The sequence below is a fragment of the Euleptes europaea genome, chromosome 3 (assembly GCF_029931775.1).
Source record: "Euleptes europaea isolate rEulEur1 chromosome 3, rEulEur1.hap1, whole genome shotgun sequence".
NCBI classification, from domain to species: domain Eukaryota; kingdom Metazoa; phylum Chordata; class Lepidosauria; order Squamata; family Sphaerodactylidae; genus Euleptes; species Euleptes europaea.
The window spans coordinates 106,352,775-106,371,401 of NC_079314.1; the positions used below are offsets into that span (position 1 = coordinate 106,352,775).

The window sequence follows — 18,627 nt, forward strand, 5'->3', positions numbered from 1 at the left end:
TCTGAGGATGCCTGGCGATTCCACTAAAGGAGGCAGTAGTGCAAAGGATCAGGTTTTGGGCTTTGATGCAATCATGGGAATCAGGTAATAACCAGACGAGGGGATTTAATCGCCGCAGCAGCTCCGGTTTCTTCCTTTGAACTGCTCAGCCCATCGTGATTTTGTTTTGCTTTTTGGTTTTGGAGGAATTAAAATCTGGACTCCGTTTTGGGTGATTTCCCCCCCCCCTGCACCCCCGTTTCTCATCTTAAATGGTCAGTGAAAACAAGAGGATGTACATTCCAGAAGAAAACCACCAAGGTAAGCCTGGTGCTGGGGATGGAGCATGTCTTTCCTGTCCTCTCTCTTTTTTTAAAAGCAAAATAATCTTTCTTTCCTCCCCCCACCCCAAGCTGCTATAGGAGCCAACCAGAAACACCAGAGGGAAGGTTGGGAGATGGCTCTGCCTCCATAGAGATAGGACTGGTGATAATATTGGGAGAGATTTGATGCAGCGATCTTGTAATGGGTGGTGGTCGCAGAAGAAAATACATACTCCCCTCTCTCTCTCTCTCACACACACACACACACACTTTATGCTGGACAGACAATATTAAACAAGACCAAAGTTGGGTCTGTCCTAGAAGCTGGAAAAGATGCGCCCAGGTGTTTGGAAAGATGGTTGTTGGTTGTCTACAGCGGTTGCTTCTCCACAGTGGTTGCTTCTCCTAGCACAGGTACATCTTCCCCAAAAAAAAAACTAAAGGGGAAAGCGTGGAGGGTATCTTTGGACCTTTCGTGCGTCTTCTCTCTGTCTCTTCCTGACCTCCGGCCAATCCTTGTAGGATTTGTAGACCAATCCTAAGCATGTTGATTTGGAAGTAAATCTCACCACCTTCAGTCGGAAGGGTAAAGGCTGGAGGATTGCCCTAGAGGCAGTTAAGGTGCTTCTGGTGGGAGGGGGGCTAGTAGGGAAAAGTCTTGTGATGCTTTAATCCCCCCCCCCTTTAGTAATTTCACATCAAGGTCCTGCCCAGAGAGAAAGAGTCTCTGGCTTCCTCCTCGGATGACTTGAAGGGGCAGCATGTGTGATTTCTCTCCAAGATATCAAAAAGTAGGGGCCCTCCTAGTGGTGTGTCTTTCTCTCAAAACAGAGATAAAGTTAAATTCTCTTTGATAGCTTTATTTTAAATTAGGGGACCGGCAGGCCCTGTTTTCTATGACGGTCTCCCCAAACCCAACATGGCAGGAACGGGCTTCTAAAGCATGTGGGACCGGCAGCTAGATTAATAACTTTTTCTCTGTGCAACTCTCCCAGTGCCCCTCCCATCCCTACAGTCCCCACAAAACTCTGTGGACCCTGCAGTAGCTGGCTTACTTCTGCTGCCTGGACCCAATGCCACCCCCTTTGGCTTGAAAACTTGCCCCTCGGAACCAGGGCTGCCTTGCCTCAAGAGAGATCCCACCCAGGATGGCTACAGGGTGTGCGTGTCTGGATTTCTATCCTCTCTCCCCGCAATCCAAGTTCTTTGCCATCGCCACTGCCTTGTGTGTGCTTACACTTCGGGGGTCAGAGGGCAACTGGTCTGGTCTGGCTGGAAAGACTGCCTCCTTACCTCTCCTCTAGCTCCTGCTCATCTTCTCCCTCTCCTCGGTTCACCCAGAAATAGCAGAGCACCCTAAGGGTTCCTGGTGCTGTGTGTCATTGGGGGGGGGGGGGCAATCTCAGTGGGAAAATATGACTCTGATGGTCTGCACCTCAACCAAAACAGGATCTTAGGTGGCTGGGATCTCTACTGAGCCCCTATGGTGGTGGTTGGCCAGAGTGGAGAATTCTGGGCTAGACAGACCTGCTTCTGAGTCAAGCAGCTCCGTTCTTTCCACAGCTTGTTGGCTTCAGCTCCTTCTTATACCCAAGAGGGATTTAGTGGAGGAGGACATTTTATACGGGGGGGGGGGGCATTTGATTGTGGCAGCCACGAGAACGAAGTTTTCATTTTCTTTTTTAATTGGTTGCTGTGGTCAAAGCCCTCCTGTGAGGTACAGAACGGGCAAGGATCCCGAACAGAAGGACAACAAAAGGCATGACAAGTAGCCCAGCGTCTGAAGCAGGCTGGTCTTTTCCCCTCTCTTTTTTTTTTAGCCATGTGTATCTGTCAGGCAAGAGTGTGTTTCTCCTTGGCTGCTGCCAACGCGACTGACAAGTGGACCAAAGCTCAGCCTCCGTAGCAATATACCAACTGCTATGGCAACCCGACTCCAGTTTCCCTACTTACCAGCTGCAGTGATTATATAATATATATGTAGAGTAAGGTTGCCCTCTCTTTTCTTTCTCTCTGCAGATTCTCCTCAGTTGTAGATGAAGGGGCAAAACATGTAAAGAGAAAGGGAGAGGGAAACCTGTATTTGTTTGGAGATTTTTTTTTTTGGTTTACATACAAGGATAGGTAATTTTTTTTTTAAAAAATGGTTACATCAAAAAGACAGCACAAAAAATACGTCTTTTGCCAGCCCTTTAAAACTCCCTGCCGTCTCCCTTGGCCACACTCTGTCCCATTTTAACAAATACCTTCTCTCTTCAGGGTCACAACTTGGACACCCCTTTAGCATGTGATGTGTTGTATGGATACTCGGCCCAAACTCAGACGTATTGGTTTGTGATGATGGCGGTGAAGGACACTAATTAAAACCAAACTCATCCTGAGATGGATGGGTGTAATTGGAGCACAAGTGTTGAAAGGAAGAGAGCAGAACTGAGAGAGAATCCATCTGCTTTTGTTTGCATTAGACAAGTCTACCCTGGGAGAAGCAGAATATATTTTCTAGTAGTAATCAACAGAGAAAGTATTCCTTGGGCCGCCCATGAAAAAGGTGGTCTTTAGCTATAACTTCACATTCGAGGCAGCACAGAAGACTTACCTATGCCTTATCTCCGAGCTTAGCCAATTTACTTGACTTCAGCAACTGGAATTTGAGGAGCCAACCAGCCTATGCAATGGAACGGCATATGATTTAAACATAGGATTTCATTGTGTTTATTATATGCCACATTTTCTTAACTACTGAGTAATCTCTTTTTTTTAAAAAAATAGTTGTCTTTCTGAAGCTTAGTTGTGTATATAGCTCCTAAAAATGGCTATCTACTGGTCTTAGCTGGGTTTAGTACAATTTCCGTATACTGACCGACGTACGACACGGAACAAAAGCTATCTGGAGCTGCTTGGACTGATGTTAATTCTTTAAATGCACAGGTTTTTGTCAGCATTTAATCATCTCACACACTGAACTATATTTTCACAAAAAGCGGAGGATTTATCATTAGCACTGAGCATACGTCTGTTAAATGTGTGTGTTGGGGGGCAAACCCCCAAAGCACTGGCTTTTGCAATGAGTTGAAGCATATTTAATGCCATGTGGGTCTTGGCATCATCTTATATGGGTATCTATTACTCATCTTTTGCACATGTAAAGTTCCATGGGAGATAATTCGGGGGGGGGGGGGCTTTGATTTGCAGTCCTCTCAATAAACAAGGAACATCTGCAAGTCGGCCTTCGCATTTGGGCAACAATCCATAATTTCAGGTGTGATTTAATGTTTGCAGTTATGTGAGCCAGGCTATGTTGTGCTGGTGTGGAGAGGGATAATTCTTGGGGCGATCTGCAGGGAAAGCAAAGATCAAGTTACTTAATTTGTGGGACATGGTGATGCGGGTTCTGCCTCTTCCAGAAGGTGGTGTTATAGGGCTATGGAGTCAAGATGTTATTGTGGGGGAAACTGCACCACAGACATAAATTGGTTTCACAATCATTCTCTCCAAGAAATCCCAAGAACAGTAGTTTTGTAAGAAAGGCTCTAATAGAATTCTAAACACTGCAATCAAACTATAATTCCCAGCAGTCTTGGAGAGGGGTTATGACAGTTTAGATATGCCTTAATTATCTGTAGTCTTCTTGTTTACAGCAAGAATTTCTACTTTTCAGAAAACAACTAAAGATAGATATGTGCTCATTCTAGATGAATAATTACTAACACAAAAGGGATTTTTGTGGACAGGGACCTCTAAGCAGTGGATGGATTTCTGCTAAAACACCTGAACTGTTTTCTGTTCACTTTTGAGCTTTATCCAGGTTGCGTAACTGGAGCAGATTCCAGCCTGCTTCTGTCACCAAAAGTAGGTCTTTCTGAAGGCTCTCTTCCCCCTTATGCCTTATCACTTCGCTCTATATCTCCAAATAACCTTCTTATCTATATTACTTAACTCCCTAATTTGCCCAGGAAACTACAGGTCACTGAGGGTCAGGTTACACTCCCTTCTTTTTGTGAGATTTAGGAACTGAGTGACAGGTTCCTGCCAAAGGATAAGCCAACAGTTCAAGAGCAAAGGATACTTTCCCCTAACTTTATAAGTCAAAACCGAGAGTGTACATTTCAAAGGTAGTATCTTGGCACTGACTTGTGTTTTATTCTGCATTACAGCACAAAGTAATTCGAATTGCATTGCCTGGTTCTTTAGTTCACTGCTGCAATTGTGTGCGCTTTTAATTTGAAAGCTGACATTTTTACCACCTAGTCCCAAAACCCTGCTGCACCAACATGTAAGTGCTTTGGGTTTGGCATACCTGCTGCGACATCATTATCATGACATGTTGTCCCAGTTACATTAATACAGTGTTGCAGGTTGATGCACCAACAAAGATGTTTAGCCCTTGGGGTGGAAGCGAATTTGAACATGTTTATTGAGACTCTCATCCTCTTTTTTCGGCATTTCTAATTTCTGTAGTTAGAAAAAAAAACACACCTCCTAGCATGATATATGTTAGCTATTCTTCTTGTCCCTAAGTTTTAAAATGTACCGGTTTGTAACCGGTGTTCACATTCTAAACCTCAGCAACACTTGCGCATCTAGTATGGGGTACATACATTTGTAGTGCTGTTATGTATTTCAGATCTGTAACGCTGGATCCTAGTATAATCAGAGCTGCCACTTATGAAGGTCAGGACAGGTACTCCCCACAGTCCTGCATATTCAGGTCATAACTGATTATTCCATCTCTCTATCTTTCTTGTCAGGTATGAAAAAAGTAGCAGCCTGAATAGCCCAGACTAGACTGAGCTTATCAGATCTTGGAAGCTACACAAGCTTGGCTATATAATTAGTACTTGGATGGGAGACCATCAAGGAAGACTAGGGTTGCTATGCAGAGGAAGGCAAGGGCAAACCACCTCTGCTCATCTCTTGCCTTGAAAACCCCGAGGGGTTGCCATAAATTGGTTTTTCATATTAATGAAAAAGTAACTGTGGCAAGTGCTTTTAAAATACAGTTTGTTTGGGGTATTTTTGCTGTTGAGTCTTGGATATATCTACAAGTACGCTAGCTTTGAACTTTGCTAGCTAATTGAGGAGACGGGTCGCTGTCTCGATGGCTTTCCGTCTCTAACTCTGCAGCTGACTATTCCTTAGTCTTAAGCCGTAATACTGGCATTTAGGAATTTAAAAATTGATAGTATAATGGGGAAGGGGCAGGTGATGAAGAAGAAATGGACGAGAGGGGAGAGTGGTTGTCTGTGCATTACCCTAACCGATGAGTACTTGGGGATTGCAGCATCCTGGAGCTGTGTTAACCCTTTTCTCGGTATCTGTACAAGCAGCAGCAGCACATTATGCACCCTGCATTTTCCCTAAAGGAGTTACGGTTATTGGGTTTTTTTCCCTTCTCTGTAGAACATGGTAGAAAAGGTGAGATATATTTTTAAAGACTCAACTGTCAGGATAAGAAAATGGCAAACCATTTCCTGAACGGAAAGCATCCTACATACAACTGCTTTTAAAACTATGTCAGAGTGAACAGCAACTATACATCTGTGCTCATACTGAAGCCATGGATTAAAAATTACATTTATGGGTTGATGGCAGTGAACGCTCCTAGAAGGTATTCAGGGACATTCTGCTGTCAACTAACCTTAAAGGAATTTTAAGATTGCCAGTTTAGAGTTTGAAACTTCATTTAGAACAGCCAATTGTCTAAGGGTTTCTTTTAATTGGTTCTAACAGAGTTTCTCCTCTAGTGGCTGTTCTGTCTAATAGTGCCATCCTAGGCAGAGTTGTACCTGTTGACTTAAATGGACTTAGTAGGGTGTAACTCTGCTTAGGATGGCACTGTACGTGTCTTAAAGAAGAGTGTGATGCTTAAGAACTGTGTGTACAGACTTCTTTATAACGGGTGATCACCTTGCCTTTTGTGAGATGAAGTAGGGAAAGGCCCTGGCTATACTGAAGAATAGGTCAATGAAAGGTCTGTGAACCGTGTCCCAGTGTGGTGTAGTGGTTAGAGTGTTGGCCTAGAATCTGGGAGACCCAGGTTTGAATCCCCACTTTGCCATGGAGCTTGCTAGGTGACCCTGGGCCAGTCACACACTCTCAGCCTAACTTACTTCACAGGGTGTGTGTGGGTGTTAAGTGCTGTCAAGTCACTTTTGCGACTTGGCATGGCAACCCTATGAATTAATGTCATCCAAAACATCCTATAGTTAACAGCCTTGCTTAGGACCTGCAAAATGAGGGCTGTGGTTGTCTTTATAGACTCAATCTGTCTCATCGTGGATCTGTCTCTTTTCCTTCTTTCCTAGCATTATTGTCTTTTCCAGTGACTTCTCATCATGTGACCAAAGTTTGATAGCCTCACAGGGTTATAGTGCTGATACAATGGAGGAGAGGAGAGTGATGTAAGCCACTTTGAGTCCCCATTGGGGAGAAAGGCGGGGTATAAGTGAAGTAAATAAATAAAGAAGGTCATGTCCTCTCTTTTTTAACAGTGGAGTCCACATTTTTGGACCCTCCTTATAGCACTAATTGAGATATTCACAAAAATCTCTCTCTCTAGTATTGTACCTAGGGTTGCCAGCTCTGGGTTGGGAATTGCCGAGAGATTTTGGGAGTGGAGCCTGAGGAGGGCAGGGTTTGGAGAGGGGAGAGACTTCAATGCCATAGAGTCCAAAGCAGCCATTTTCTCTAGGGGAACTGATCTCTATCACCTGGAGATCATTTGTAATAGCGGAAGAATTCTGTTTAGCATTACAGTGTTAGAGTGTCCAAAACACTGCAACTATATTATCTCAGTAATCTTTTCTACAACCCTGGACAATCAATCAGAATGATATAATATTGCCCAAGGGGTGGTAGCAGAGAGGCTGAAGCTAAGGATGTAAGCCTTCAGGTGGGACCTGGGGAATCCCCTGGAATTATAGCTTATCTCTAGAGTACAGAGAACAGTTCCCCTGGAAAAAATGGCTGGTTTGGAGGGTGGACTCTATGGCACTGTACCCCACAGAGGTCCCTGTCCTCCTCAGGCTCCACCCCTAGATCTCCAGTTTCCCAACCTGGAGCTGGCAACCTTACCCCCCACCACCTGCTGGTGGCCAGGAGGGACCTGGCAACCCTAGCTGAAGCTGAAGAAGAATGACTTGTCCAGGGCCACCTAGTGAGTTTGTGGTTGTTGAAAGATTTGAACCAGGCATACAGCTAAAGGATTCTTGTTTGAGACTAGTAGGGCTTCAGCTCCAAACTGAGCTGAAGCCTGCTCATATCCTCAAAGACTATAGAACAGATGTTAATGATATTAAATTCACCCCACCTTATTATAAAGGTAGCTAAAACAATGTTAATGAGGTTTTTTTGCCTTAAAGTCACAGCTGACTTATGGCGACCCTGTAGGGTTTTCAAGGCAAGAGATGTTCAGACGTGGTTTGTCATTGCCTGCCTCCACATCATGACTCCGGCATTCCTTGGAGGTCTCCCATCCAAATACTAGCCAGGGTCCTGAGAGTGTGTGACTGGCACTCTCAGGGTCCTGAGAGTGTGTGGGGATTTGAACCTGGGTTTCCCAGGTCCTAGTCCAACACCTTAACCACTACGCTACGCTGGCTCTCATTAATGAGTTGCAGGGTCCAAATACATGGCCTGAAAACACAAGACTTTTGGGGTCTGCCTAACATTGCACCTACTACTTTATGGACCATTCTTTTTCAATTTATAAAATAAGGATCAGCACCTAAAGACCCTGGGAGCAATCTGTCCCACTGAGGAGATCATATCTGACCCTCCCTTGCAGATGTAGGAGCAAAAGAGAGGTGTACAAGAAGTAGCAGTTACAGCAATGGCCTTGGCCTACCACACCATTTCCAAAATGGTATTCCAACCAAACTAGTTGCTGACCGGGGCTCTAAAAGATGTTTAGAAATGGAGTTTTGGGTTGTTTGTTCCAAGCACACAATGTCTGTCTTTGGCCATTTGAAAAAGAATATTCAGAAATCCAAGCATATTTCAATAGGTCAACATTTCTTAATATGAGCATTGCAAGGAAAAGATGGTTTTTGTATTGCTGATCACATTTTAGATTGCTTATTCGACAGAGGAAAGAGAAAATATGTCTGCATTTCTCAGCTGCGAAAGGGGATTAGCAATTCCTCCCTTCTAAAATGTGATATTTTATTGGTGTAGATGTGAGGTTCCTTCCTGTCCAATTTGTGTGACAACATAAGCTTTTAAGATGCATGATGTAACTATCAGAGAATCCGTTTCTGTAAGAGAGACTAGCTATATCATATGCTGGCTATGTTTTCTCTCCTTCGTGCATAATTGACCGTAATACTAATTCTGAAGTTGTAGACTGTCTTATATTATCTTGCTGGAGTTCATGCATTGCAATAGAGTTCATGCAATAAAGAGAAAGTGATGACTTGCATTATGGAGCTCTTGATTTCATATGAACTTTAATGCAAATCAGAGTACTCATGGAGTTTCTATGATGGAAGTGTGAATTCTTGAGACAGATAAGTGAGTTCCAGTATGTTACAGTTTAATGGCAATCGGCCATTGCTCCAGCAAGCCTGTGTAACTGCCTGAAGCAGGCTTTCTAGAGAGTCAGTGGCCAAGCGTCACAAGCATGAGTGAGCATGAGTGAGTAAATAAAGGGGAAAGTGGTTTTTTTAAGGGAGCGGGCTGGTTACTGGTGAGAGAATGAGTGGTTATTTTGGAAATGGGAGACGTTTTGTGCATGTATCTCGAACCGAAGGCAACACATGCACGGGGATAGTGGAAGGTCTGTCTAAAACCAATGATAGAATTTTAGTTGTCTAGTAGTTTTGGTGAAGGGAAGGCAGTATGGTATAGTCTGATCTCATCAGATCTCGGAAGCTAAGCAAGGTCAGCCCTGGTTACTATTTGGATGGGAGACCACCAAGGAATACCAGGGTTGCTGAGCAGGGGAAGGTACTGGCAAACCACCTCTATTGGTCTGTTGCCTTGAAAACCCCATAAGGGGTTGCCATAAGTCGGCTGCAACTTGATGGCACACACACACACAGAGTAGTTTTTTTGGGGGGAAGGCAGCATGGTATAGCCCAATCTCATCAGATCTCAGAAGCTAGGCAGGGCCAGTACTTGGAAGGGAGACCACAAGGAAGGCTCTGCAGAGGAAGGCAATGGCAAACCACCTCTGCTTCTCACTTGCCTTGAAAGCCCCTTTCCAGGGTCGCCATAAGTTGGCTGCTACTTGACGGCACTTTACATACACACACACACACACACACACACACACACACAGTAGTTTAGGAGAGTGATGCTGGCAAACTATGTAATTAAGGAGGATTTGTTGGATTTGGCATTGTCCCCAATGGATGAATTTCATATCAGATTCTACCTGTCTGGACCAAATTGGATCTGTCTCGAGAGCTCGAATCCCTTGGGCTATCCTGGGACTGTCCTCCTCTGGCCTTAAAAGTTCTGGTATGATGACATCATTGGCCAACTCCATTCCACCCTACTTCTTTCTTGTTCCTTACCTGGGTCCATGTTAGGGGACAGCTAGCAGGTTCCATCTGTGACATGAAGGCTGATGGCTTCTCTTGCACTCGGGTCTCTGCCTGTAGTCCTAGATATAATCCAGATAAAATTTTCCAGTGAACACTGAAAAGTAGTCCATCTACGTCTGATTTCTTTCAGACCTTATATGGATTCTTCAGTCTGTACAGATAGTTCAGGACTGCCCTGTATTTTCTCTTTTGAGGATGACGTTATGCAAGTATAGCCCTCAGATGATAACTTGATCTCCAATGAGAATTTCAACAATAAGGGCTAAGCTGAAACTACACAAAGGTGTTCAATAATGGAAAAATACTCACTTAAGTTAGTTACTGGAAACGGATATTTAGCAGTCCTGCATTTATCTGGATCCTATATTCAGGCAAATCTGAGTGCATAAATAAAAATCCATGTAGTCTGCCAGAGACCCACAAAATGATAAAACTACATTCTATCCCATATCTTATTTATAAGTTCACACAACCCACAGAGCTTTGATTTAAAATGAGAGCATTTAGCAAGAAGCAGAAACTGCTTATAAGTTGCCACTGGAAACAGAAGGATGCAAAATTGATTTTGACTGCTTGTAATGTTTGATTTTACATGAGTTCCAGAACCAGTGAACAATCATGGAGCCTTTTCTCTTTAAACTATTTTGTAGTAGAAGAGTTATATTATCTTTTCTCTTCCTATATGACCTCAATACAAATCAACTATTCTGAAGAAGAGGAGGAGGAGTTGGTTTTTATATGCCGAGAGAAAGGGAAGGTGAATGTAAGCCACTTTGAGACTCTTTATGGTAGAGAAAAGCGGGGTAAAAAAATCAGCTCTTCTCCTTTATTGGCCCATCCTGTTGATTGAAATGACTCCCTCTGTGTTATCTGCCTGGAGTCCAAGTGAGAAAGACAGACTATAAACAATGTAGCCAGCGTGGTGTAGTGGTTAAGAGTGGTAGTTTGGAGCGGCGGAGTCTGATCTGGAGACCGGATTCAATTCCCCACTCCTACACACGAAGCCAGCTGAGTGACCTTGGGCTAGTTACAGTTTTGTTAGAGCTCTCTCAGCCCCACCTACCTCACATGGTGTCTGTTGTGGGGAGGGGAAGGTAAGGTGATTATAAGCCGGTTTGAGTCTCCCTTAAGTGGTAGAGAAAGTCAGCATATAAAAACCAACTCTTCTTCTCAACAACTAAATAAATAAATAAGTTAAATCGAGAATGACTGACCTAGTGTTGCCAAGTGAGCTTCTTGTTAGAGTAGTTATACGTAGCCATGTCTCACCAGTCCCAATTTGATTCATTATCCATCACACTGCAATGGCTTTTCATTGTTGTTAATGAAAGTGCATGATTGATAGATTCTGGATCTCTTATTAATATTTAACCCAGGTTTATATTTGTTTAAAATAAATGTAAATGCATTTGTCTAAACAAATGCCAGATATATTTCATTTATGATTGATTTTCAAATTAATTTATATTAGGGTTACAAAATATGGCTCAGCTCAAGTTCTTGCAAGTGCTTGTCTCTGGCCTTGCCAAACACTGAGCATTTCATACAGGTTAGTGATCATTTCTCATAGTGATCACTACCTTTACAGCATAACTTTTGGTGTCCATTGATCACTAGGATTGCCAACCTCCAGGTAATAGCACAAGATCTCTTGCTATTACAACTGATCTCCAGCCACTAGAGATCAGTTCACCTGGAGAAAATAGCTGCTCTGGCAATTTGACTCTATGGCATTTAAGTCCCTCCCCTCCCCAAACTCCGCCCTCCTCAGGCTCCACCCCAAAAACCTCCCGCCGATGGCAAAGAGGGACCTGGCAACCCTACTGATCACATCACTTTCAAATCTATAATGAGAGCTCATGATGGGTAGCCGAGTTCGTCTGTCAATAGCAGTGGAAAAGAACTGTAGCTTACTAAAATTCATACCCTGCCAGAAATTGTGTTAGTCTTTTAAGGTGCTACTGGTCTCTTGCTTTTTCCAAATCTGTAATGCTTAGACATTGCCATGATTTTTCTGCTGAAATGTGTATGTGTCTTTGTATGTGTGTGTTCAGCAAGGAACAATTAATCTGCTCTTGTATAAACAGGAATTTATATTTTTAGAAAGCATCTACACAGCCTGTCTGGTGCATTTGTGTGCACCCACTGGAGCTAAGGGGGCAGAGTGAAAATTATGTACGTACAGCTTTCCAGTGACACAAGATCGTCTTTCAAGATTGTTCATTACAGCTCCCACCAATGTAAACCAAGTACTGGCATTTTACTCATAACAGTGTTCCAGTCCCTCTATCTTACCATTCAGTTCCCCACTTTTTAAAATGCCCTTGAATGTGTACTTTAGAAGCCAGTGTTGCTTGGATTTTTTCCCTAACTACAGAAGAAAAAATTTAAACTATGGTACATAATTTAAAGCAGAGATCTACAGAGCAATATCAGTGTCTGTTCTTGCATCATGTGTGTGTGTGTGTGTGTGTGTGTGTGTGTAAAGGGCCATCAAGTTGCAGCCAACTTATGGCAACCCCATGGGGTTTTCAAAGCAAGACATGTTCAGAGGTGGTTTGCCACTCTTCTGCATAGCGACCCAAATAGAAAATGCTAAATAAAAAAAGGCAAGGAAATGTTATGTTTGGTCAGAATAAGTTTTGGCATTTACCTGAAATATATATTTATTTTAACATGGGCAAATGACCAAAAACACATAGTGAAGAGACATTGTACTTTTTAGTGTTCTGTTCCAATGTGTTTAATGGAAAACTGAATTTCGAAGAAGGCTTTGCTCATGAGGAGTGACATGGCTGGGGCTAGGGGTTGGGAGCAGGTGTAATAGGGCCACAGACCAGGTATATTTGATCTCCAGTCCAGGGACACTACAAGGCCTGGGCTGCAGCGTGCTAGGAATTCTGCACTGTTGACCAGGGGAGAGCAAATATCAGATTCCTCATAAAGTATATTGTACCTGGCTAATCTAGAAGCTTGCCAATCACAGGGACCAATCTTGCCCACCCCTTCAGGGTCTAAAAAGGGCTTTAGGAGCCAAGCACACACAGCTTATTAGGTTAGGGTTGCCAATCTCCAGGTAGTAGCTGGAGATCTGCTATTACAACTGATCTCCAGCCGATAGAGATCAGTTCACCTGGAGAAAATGGCCGCTTTGGCAATTGGACTCTATGGCATTGAAGCCCCTCCCCAAACCCCACCTTCCTCAGGATCTGCCCTAAAAAAAACCCGCCGGTGGCGAAGAAGGACCTGGCAACCTTAGGTTAGGTCTTAGCCTCAGAACATGAGGGTCCTGATTCATGCCACTGATCCTTTGGCACAATGGATACTGGCCTTGTCCTAGGTTATGTCCATTTTTAGCCATGGACTCAGTCTGTCCCATTGCTCATCTGTAAAACAGGTGTGACCATGAAACTGCCTTATACTGTGTGAGACTGTTGGTCTGTCGAGGTTAGTCCTGTCTATTCTGGTCATATGCACGTTGACCACTTAGGTTCTCCATGTTATATGTTAAGGGTTATCATAATTCCTCCTTGCACTTGCACTTGTAGGCTGGCTGGAGGAGGGGACCTCTGAGAATATGTAGAGTGCCACTTCCTTACCACTTAGTTAATCACATTTTCTAAATTGTTGGCGCAACTGTTCCATAAGATGAGACAAACTGTTTTTAAAAAATGCAAATCAAAAACTGACTACAGCATCACAAACCAGGCCAAATCATTCAGACTCCAATTTAGCACCATTTTTTTAAACAAATGGCCCATGAATTAAGTGCATGTAAAGCAAATGATTAACAATAGTATGAGATAATCCTATTTTAAATAAGAATTTAAAGGCATGTGCTTTTCTAAAACATCCAATGATTTTCACTTGTATCCCCTCCCCCATGTTTATAGCTAAGAGCACAAAACAGCAGATACTGCTCTTGCATGCTGATTTCAATGTGTCTTGCATCCTAATATGGTACCTTAAATTGACCTGATTTTCAGACAGTGCTGAGCTTTAAAACTAAGCCTCTCTCATGCTGATGAGCATACAAAATCATTAGTTGCCTCTGGGAAATTTAAAATCAATCAATCATTCATTCATGATCATCGTACTTGCTAAGAGTGATGAAGAGTTCTGATTTCTTTATGTTGAGGCTTTAATGCTAGACATGGAAAGGTGTTGGATATGAGTATAGATGTCAAATTGTAGCTAACATAAGCTACTGTTCTAGGCAAACCTTACATTCTCGACTCAATTTCTAGAAAATAAACAAGTAGAAATGTTTTTTAAGGGGGGGGGGGAGGTAACAACTCTTGGCTGAATGTAGAGCCATTATAAATGCATAAACAACCTCCTCTGCACACAATAAATAAATAAATTCCCAGATTCTTCAAGGATTTCCATTGGTGTTCTTGATAATGTGTCTGAAATGTGCATTTCTTTACCAAGGGTGTGTGTGCTAGCCTCAGGATTTGAGGGCCCCTAAGGCAAGAGAATGTACGTAAACCAAGAATTATTTCATATCTTCTCAAAGACTCAGTGCAACGTAAGAATTGCAGAATACTGCACTAATCTTGGCACCTTTGCAGAAAGTTGCCAACTCTATGGTTTTTTTTTTAAAAAGTAGTATTAATTAAAAATATTATGTTCTTCTAAGGTATAAACTATTGCATGCATGTACACATCCCCAGCCACCAAGTAACCCAATTCACACTTGTTATCAGCCCAATACAGATCACAACCCAAACCAGACTACAGATGTATTACATGTAGAAAGCAGGAAACCTACAAGTGAGTCACACATGTGCATTATATGTTCAAGGAATTAAGCATGATGTTCAAGGAATTAAGCATGCACAAACTCAAAGAACTGATAATGTGTATGTGGGGAGGAAATACAGTTGCCAACCTCCAGGTGATGCCTGAAGATCTCATGCTATTACAACTTATCTCCAGTCGACAGAGATCAGTTCACCTGGAGAAAATGGCCACTTTGGCAAATGGGCTCTATAGCATTGAAGTCCCTCCCCTCTCCAAATCCTGCCCTCCTCAGGCTCTGCCCCCAAAATCTCCAGGTATTTCCCAACCCAGAGCTGGCAACCCTATGGGGAAATGTGGTTAGTTTGGGTCCACCAAATGGGCATCTAAAACCATAATTTTAAGTTGGTTTACTACCCATAGTCTTAACAATGGTGTAATGTTTGTTCATTTGTATTTATTTACTTCATTTGTACCCTGCCTTTCACCCCAATGGGGATCCAAAGCAGTTTACATCGTTCTCCTCTCTTCCATTTTATCCTCACTACAACTCTGTGAGGTAGGTTAGACTGAGAGTGAACACACATGAAGCTGCCTTCTACTGAATCAGACCCTTGGTCCATCAAAGTCAGTATTGTCTACTCAGACCGGCAGCGGCTCTCCAGGGTCTCAGGTTGAGACCTCAGTGCATGACTGGCCCAAAGCCATCAAGCAAACTTACATGGCAGAGCAGTAACTTGAACCTGGGTCTCTCAGATCCTAGTCAGACACTCTAACCACTACACCAACTGGCTTTGACTACACCACACTGCTGTATGAATGTGGACATCCGAGTGTAAACATAATTCATATCTGGCTTGTTCTATGGTGTTACTTCACATATACACACATATTTTCCCTATCTCTCTCTAGCAGTCTCCTTGACCAAGGAAATTCACATTTTTGAAGCAAACTGAGAATGAGTGATTGCCTACAATCAGAATTCTGGTTTCACAAACTAACCACAGTTAAAACAAACCATGGTTTGTTCAGTTATATGTTCAGTTTGTTCTGTTATATCTGAACTGAGCCTATATTGTCATGAAGGAATTGTCTAAGCCAGGGGTGTTGAACTCAGTTGTTACGAGGGCTGGATATGACATAAATGTCACTTGGTCATGCCGGGTCATGCCTTGCCAGTCCAGATTTAGAGTGTGGGGGGAGTGGCTGCCTTGGCTGCCTCAAGGGCCGGATAAGAGCTCTCAAGAGGCTGGATCTGGCCCTCGGGCCTTATGTTTGACACCCCTGCTCCAAGCCATCAAATATTCTTCACCAATAATGTATTGTCCAAGAAATCTGGTCATACACAGAAACCTTTGCAATGCTTTTATGGGGTCTGGCTGTGCGTTTCCTTTGCTGACACACGTCTGACTCCTTGTTCTGACAGAACAGGCCCTATGTACTTGACTTCTTTGACCTTGAGTTGCATCTTCTTTGAATGTAATTTAATATTCTCTGCCAGGGAATGCTGCATGACATTTCTCTGGGTCTCATCATGCTGCTTCTGTGCGGAAGCTGTTATAAATATGTCTGTTGTTGTTAAGTGGACCCCTGTGCAAGTCCTAACATCTTAATAATTTTGTTGAAAAATTTCAATACTTGATTTAATTCTAAAAGATAGATGCTCCATTCTGCGTTGAGGGTGTGGAATTTAGCAGCCATCTAGTCTAATTCTCCAATATGCTTCTTTCTCATCCGGAATAGTAAAGCTGATGTTACCAGGCCCTGAACAGCTGTTGGCAGTGCTATCAAAATGTGTCACTAAGTCTTCTGGGACACAAACAAATCCAGTTTGACATTTTTGTTCTCAGTGATGACCATGCTGCTAACCTGTGGCATGTGCTAACACTTGGCTATACTTCCATCATTCTCCAAAAGTTTGTTAATTTTTAATTCTGTTTAGCACTGGGAAGTGTATATTTATGCACACCTGTACTACGGGCATGAGTACTGTGTACATGAATATGTGATGCAACCTACAAAACTCTCCCCTGGAAATTTCAAGATATTGTACAGCCCTTCTTTAATGTTCAGGCTACAGAACTCCTATCCTATTATACCATATCCTAAAGGTAAAGTGTGCCATCAAGCCATAACCAACTCATGGCGACTGCTTATGGGATTTTCAAGGCAAGAGATGAGCAGAGGTAGTTTGCCCTTGCCTTCCTCTGCATAGCAGCCCCACAGTGCAATCCTTTGCTAAATTACTCCAGTCTAAGCTCAATAAAATTAATTGGTTTAGACTGGAGTAACTCTGCATAGGATTGCACTGCCAGTCTTCCCTGGCGGTCTCTCCTACCAACCCTACTATATAAGACACAAATATTTTAAATGAATAAATATTATAAATAGTTTGGATTGTGTGCACACTAGCAATGGCATAATCGATGCTTTAGTTGTGAAATTTTTTTGGGTCTACCTGTTACTGTTGCTAGCATGATTTCTCCTTCAGGATTCTATCCTGTACCCACCATGAGCACAACCAGATTTTATCTTTGTATAGCACAGTAGTTGCTTCAATTTTTGTATAAGCAAAGTGCTGTCTTTTAACCCTAGCTACGCTAAGCAGAAGCAGGCAATGGCAAACCACCTCTGTTAGTCTGTTGCCTTGAAAAACCCTATGGGGTCATCATATGTTGGCTGCAACTTGACAACACTTTACACACACACACACACACACACACACACACACACACAGCCTGAACTTTGTAAAAAAAATTTTTTATTTACTTCATTTGTACTGCACCTTTCTCCCCAATGGGGACCCAAGGTGACTTACGTCATTCTCTTCACCTCCATTTTATCCTCACAACAACCTTGTGATGTAGGTTAGGCTGAGAGAGTGTGACTGGCCCATGGTCACCCAGCTAACTTCCATGGCATGGGTGGGGATTTGAACTAGTTCGACACTCTTAACTACACCATACTGGCTTATTCCTTCCGCAGAATAACATGGACCAATAGACTAAGCAGTTACCTGAAGAGGGACTACTTCAGCCAAGGCTTTCTGGTTTTGTGTCTTCTTGGGTGGTTTGGTTGGTTGCCACTCCTATGGGGAGAGGAATACTGTATTTAATTTTCTAGATGTGGGAGACTGCAGCCAAAAGAGAGACTGCAGCCAAGAAATCAGGAGGAGATTGAGACTGGGAAGGGCAGCCATGAAGGAGCTAGAAAAGATTCTTAAGTGTAAGGATGTGTCACTGGCCACCAAGATCAAGTTAGTTCATGCCATCGTATTCCCTATTACTATGTATGGGTGTGAAAGCTGGACACTGAAGAAAGCTGATAGGAAGAAAGTAGATTCCTTTGAAATGTGGTGTTGGAGGAGAGCATTACGGATACTGTGGACTGCCAAAAAAACAAATCAGCGGGTTATAGATCAAATCAAGCCTGAAATGACTAAACTGAAGCTGTTGCATTTTGGTCATATTATGAGAAGACAAGAGTCACAAGAAAAGACAGTCATGCTAGGAAATGTTGAGGGCAGCAGGAAAAGAGGAAGACCCAATAAGAGATGGATTGACTCAATAAAGGAAGCTACAGCCCTCAGTTTGCAAGATCTGTGCAAGGCTGTCAAAGATAAGACATTTTGGAGGACATTGATTCATAGGGTCGCCATGAGTCGGAAGCGACTTGACGGCACTTAACACACACAGATGTGGGACACAGCACTGCAAAACTATCTATCTTGGTGGGAAAGTTGTTTGTGAGCCAGTATTGCTCTTACCCTCTTGTGAGGTTTTGCTTTGCCCCGGGTGCCTAGAGCGCTTTGTCACTGCCTCCACAAACTTGTCACCATGTTACCCAGCCATAAGCTCAATTTGTGCTTGTGTGACTCCGGTGGCACAGCAGATGTCTATTGCTTTTTTGTAAGCTCAGCCCCAATTCCCTTAGCAATTGCTCTTTTAGTCTTTTATCAGTCTCACCGAACACAGTTTTGTCCCGAAGCATATAATCTTCAGAGTCCCCAAACTCCCAATTTCTTGTTTTCTGCC

The 18,627-nt window shown here is 43.0% G+C and overlaps 1 protein-coding gene across 1 annotated transcript in view; it reads left to right on the plus strand.

Annotated features, from left to right (window-relative positions):
• Positions 1 to 233: 233 nt before the first annotated feature.
• Positions 234 to 18,627, plus strand: part of CACNA1C (calcium voltage-gated channel subunit alpha1 C) — a 575,193-nt gene continuing 556,799 nt past the window's right edge. Inside the window, 1 exon segment of the mRNA XM_056845863.1 lies at positions 234 to 300. Within this exon segment, the coding sequence (XP_056701841.1) occupies positions 252 to 300 (49 nt within the window). The 5' untranslated portion in view covers positions 234 to 251.